A 4,335-nucleotide genomic window follows, 5' to 3' on the forward strand; every position below is an offset into this window, starting at 1 on the left:
GGGGGGGAGGGGCACTCGGAGCGTACATCACGGCGCAAGACATTTTTCAGCCATTATACCCCGCGGCGGGGCGGCGGCGACCAGGGCGGCCGACAGCAGCAGCGGCAGCCGCAGCGAGCAGCTTGCATAAATCAACAGGCTCGCCGGCCGCGGGCGGCGGGCGCCGCACTATTCGTCAATCTTTGAGCAGCACGCGTATTTTACCGTTCGCTAAACTGGCGAGAAGCAAAAATCGACGGCGGAGCGGAAAAATGAATCAATTTCAAGGCCCGCCCGCCAGAGCCGCGCCGCCGCCCCGCCGTTCGCTAAGGCTCCTGCTGCTGCTGCTGGCCCCCAACCCCGACCCCCGCCCCGCCGGCCGAGTAGTCCGTAAGCCTGCCGAGCTGCTTCTGAATTTGGACGAGGCGAGGCACGGGGCCAAAGAAGCATATTGACCTGGGCTCCTCTTCGCTCCAGCCCCTCTCCAATGCCCCCTTCTTGAGGTGCTTTGCTCGCCTGCGCCGCCGCCGCCCAGCCCAGCCCGGGCCCGGTGCGAAAACCAACCCATTTTATTTCTCTCGCCCAACAAGGGGGGCGAAGCCTGGCAAAGCTGGGCGGCCTCCTCCGCCCGCCGTGCCGCCGGGGAGGAAGGCGGGGAGGAAATGACGTTGATGAGGGGAAGCGACCTGCCGCCCCAAGGAAGGCCGCGGTGGTCGCCCCGGGCGCCTCTTGGCATTCACTCGGCGGGGAGCTGCGGACACACGGCTCAGGGCTCCCCTCCCCCATCCCACTCTCTCATGACGTACATGTACAACACTCGGGATGACTTTGGACGCACAAGGAAACAAAAGTCGACTACACGCTTCAATTGCCCGGGATTCTGCGACTGCAGCGGTATACTTACCCAGCGGGGTCACGCTCTTCCACAGCGAGTTGTGCCGGGTGGGGTCGTCCTTCCGCCAGTCCCTCCAGCCGCGGTTGCGGTGCTTGCCCGAGGTGATGGTGATGGTGTGGGTGCCGTTGCTGGCCGGGCCCGGCGTGGACGGCGACCCCGCCTGCGGCTGCCCCTGCGGACTGCCGAGCCCTGCAACAAGTGGACGGACCAGGTCGAGTCGAGTCGAGTGCCATCCTTATGGGCGGCGCTCGGCTCGTGGCGCCCGGACGATGGCGCTTGGGCGACGTGCGCGAAGTACGTGCAGGGAAAGGCCCCTCGGCTCTCCCTCTCTCCACGCGAGAGAGAGAGGGAGAAGGGGGGGAGACAGAGACAGAGAGAGAGAGAGAGAGAGAGAGAGAGAGAGAGAGAGAGAGAGAGAGAGACAGAGAGCGAACTTGCTACCTCACCTGCGCACTCTCCCTCACACCCCAATCAGCCTCCGGACTAACACCAAGCGTATTCGATTTTTTCTCTCCCCCCCCCTCTCTCTCTCTCTCTCTCTCTCTCTCGCCGCGTCTCACGTGGCCTAGCCATGGAGATCAAAGGGCACTCATGTCCCTACCCTTACCCTCCCACCCCGCCGGCCCCGCCCTCGGCTGTGTTCCCTTACTCGCTCACTCGACTGTTTCGCGTGTTCGTGCGCTGGCCGGCGGAAAAATAGAGTGAGGGGATGAGAAATGTTTTCTACCGGCGTTTGAGAGCCGGGACATGGGGGAGGTGGGCGCGCTCGCAGCGGCGCTCGAGTGCATGTTTTCCTTTACCGCCTCGATAACAACCTCGCTCCCCGCTGCTCTTCCCCACCGCGGGCGGGAGAGCAGGGCACCACTCCAGCGTCACCCAGCCGGTTAAAAGCCGGCCGCTCCAGGGCTCTCCAGGGCTCCAGGACGCTCCGGAGGGCTCTCTAGGGGCGTTAGCCGCGCGCAGCTGTCGTCTAATGCGCCGGTGATGGTGCGGCCTGGCCACGGCGTGGCGGCCCCGGCCCACCGCGCCTCCAGGAGATCGATGCGGGGCGGCGGCGTGGTGGCGCGATCCTTCTCCTTGATCCCCCCTCTCTCTCTCTCATACACTCACACACACTCTCACTCACTCACACTCACAGACACACAGAGCGCCCTGCTGTGCAATACAGGACAGCGGATATCATCACTCGCCTCACCGGGGCCGTGAGAAGGAAGGCAACGGGGTCCTTTTCTTGTCGAGAGAGCAGAGCACCTCCACCCTCTGTAACCTCCCTCCCCGCCCCCACCACCCAAACTAATGTTCGCAGCGCTGGACTCGTGATGGTATCAATATCCTCCACAGGTACACGCCACGGAACACTGCCCCGCGGAGGAGCGCTGCTCTGTTCGCAACGGCACGCCACTCCTCGGATGGACGTGATTGGTCGTACCCCCCCTTCTCCCTCCTCCCCCGCAGAGAATCACTCACAGGTACAGCTCCCCCTCCTACCTGGGGCGAGCCGCCCCACCCCGCCAGAACCAAAAGACATTCAAGTCGCGTCCGCGTGTCGGAGTGGATGGCGTTGGGGAGGGAGAGGGGGGGAGGGGGTGCGACCGCAGCCACGACTGCGACGTGGTTGCGACAAGAATGCAATACCCCTCCGCCCCTCGCACTCCTTCGATACGGCGAGCCCCCCGCCCCCACCTTTACACTGGCGGTCGCCTGCAGAACACTTCCGCTACGCTTCGCGGGGCTTCGTCTAGGCCAACGCCGCTGCCGCCGCCCCGTGCGGCGCTCCACTCCTATCCGCCCCCCTCTCCCTGCACCACGCTGCCCCCATCCTGCCCCGTGCCGCCGCCGCCCCCGGCCTCCTCCGGCTCAGGTAATGGAACAGAATTCCGAGAAAAGCGCGTCGGCAAAAGCTGCTCCACTGGGCACAACGGCGACACGGCGCAGGACGCGCGGGGGCCTGGCACAATGCACACGCGCACGCTGCTCCTGCTTCCGCCTCGCGCTTGCCCTTCTTCAGCTTCAACTTTAACGAGAGTTAAAGTGACGTTCGCGGCAAGGTTCGCGTATGAACCTTACACGGTGGAACTCCTTGCAAGATCATCACAAAACGTTCCTTGAATTTCAAGACTTGGTCTAGGATCTCTTCTTGGGGATCGCTGTTAACATCTAAGACTGGGTCTTGTTATTCAAGTATTTTTGTTTTACTCTGCATCACCCTTGTTCACTGTTGGAATCGCTCGGTTGTAAAAGAACTCGAACCAGAACATTTTTCGTGTTTTTGAAAAAACTTCAACAGTTTTAAAATTATATTTTCCTGTCATTCGTTAAAACGCAATTAAGAAATAACAACGTAAAGGGCAATGCGATTCCCGTGTAATGCTAAAGCACAGCACTAATGTACTTCCCGCGCCAACTCTTGTGGCCTTCCGGTGTAACTACATTTCCAACGCGGAGATGGAGAAGGAAGCGCGACTGACAAAGGGGGCTCGCCGGGCCACTAATCTGGGACCCTTGTCTCACTACAAATAAGATGCGGTATGAGAGAGACGCTCGCAGCCCGCGCGGCCCACAGTGACGGTAGTGTTGGTTCCGGTCCGGGTAGCGTTCCACTTCTCTCTCCAAACGTCCCCTGCCTTCTCTCTCTCTCTCACGCTGAGGGGTGGGCGCCGCGAGCAGCAGCCGCGGCCTTTCGCTCTGGTAAGTGCCGGGGAGGGTGTCGCCGCGGCCGCGCGATGTCAGCGTCGTTACGAGGAGGCCGGGGTGTGTCCGCCCGTCCGCGGGGTGGTGGCGGGGCGTGGCGCTGTGGGTGGGTGTCGTTCGGCCTCCCATAACGCACCGCACGACTGCGCTTTTTCGAAGGGGTCGGCCGCGCCGCCCGGCGTGGCGTAGCGTATTGCGTGCTCTCATGAAATGGTAAACACGCAGACCGGGCCTCGCTGGCTGTGCTTTGCTTATCTCTTTTCTCCCCCCCCCCTCCCTGGCTGTGCCCTCCCTCTGCCACGCTGCGAGCCCCGGCCCCCTGCACTCCCCTCTCGCTCGCTCTCGTTCGCTCTCTTTCCGCCTCACTTACGAATCGCCGCCCGAACTTCTAATTCCCGGGAACGGGGCTCCTGGGAGCCGTGTGTGAGGGTACCCGCGCTCCATCCCCCTTCCGCTCGGCCGGCGTTCACGCTAGCGGGGTGCAACTAGGGAGGAGGGACAGCCCCAAACGCCCCACCCCGCCCTGCCCCGCCCTGCCCCGCCTTGGCGGACACCTGACGCTCCCGCCTTTCGTATTAATCCCGTCGTTAACGTGCATCGGTCCGTCGGTCCTCCTCCTCCTTCTGCATGGCGGACGCTAGAGTTTCTGTGTGTGTGTGTGTGTGTGTGTGTGTGTGTGTGTGTGAGAGAGAGAGAGGAAGAGAGAGGCATCCGCGTGCACTGCAAAAAAGAAAGACGATACTTTATGGAAATGTCTCGAGAGGAAATCG

At 62.4% G+C, this 4,335-nt stretch overlaps 1 protein-coding gene across 1 annotated transcript in view; it reads right to left on the reverse strand.

Annotated features, from left to right (window-relative positions):
• Window positions 1-4,335, reverse strand: part of LOC113217762 (uncharacterized) — a 54,437-nt gene that overhangs the window by 22,317 nt on the left and 27,785 nt on the right. Inside the window, exon 2 of the mRNA XM_052266017.1 lies at window positions 884-1,063. Coding sequence (XP_052121977.1) covers window positions 884-1,063 — 180 coding nt within the window. The remainder of the gene's footprint in view (window positions 1-883; window positions 1,064-4,335) is intronic.

The sequence above is a fragment of the Frankliniella occidentalis genome, unplaced genomic scaffold, assembly GCF_000697945.3.
Source record: "Frankliniella occidentalis isolate FOCC.00 unplaced genomic scaffold, Focc_3.1 Scaffold34, whole genome shotgun sequence".
NCBI lineage: Eukaryota > Metazoa > Arthropoda > Insecta > Thysanoptera > Thripidae > Frankliniella > Frankliniella occidentalis.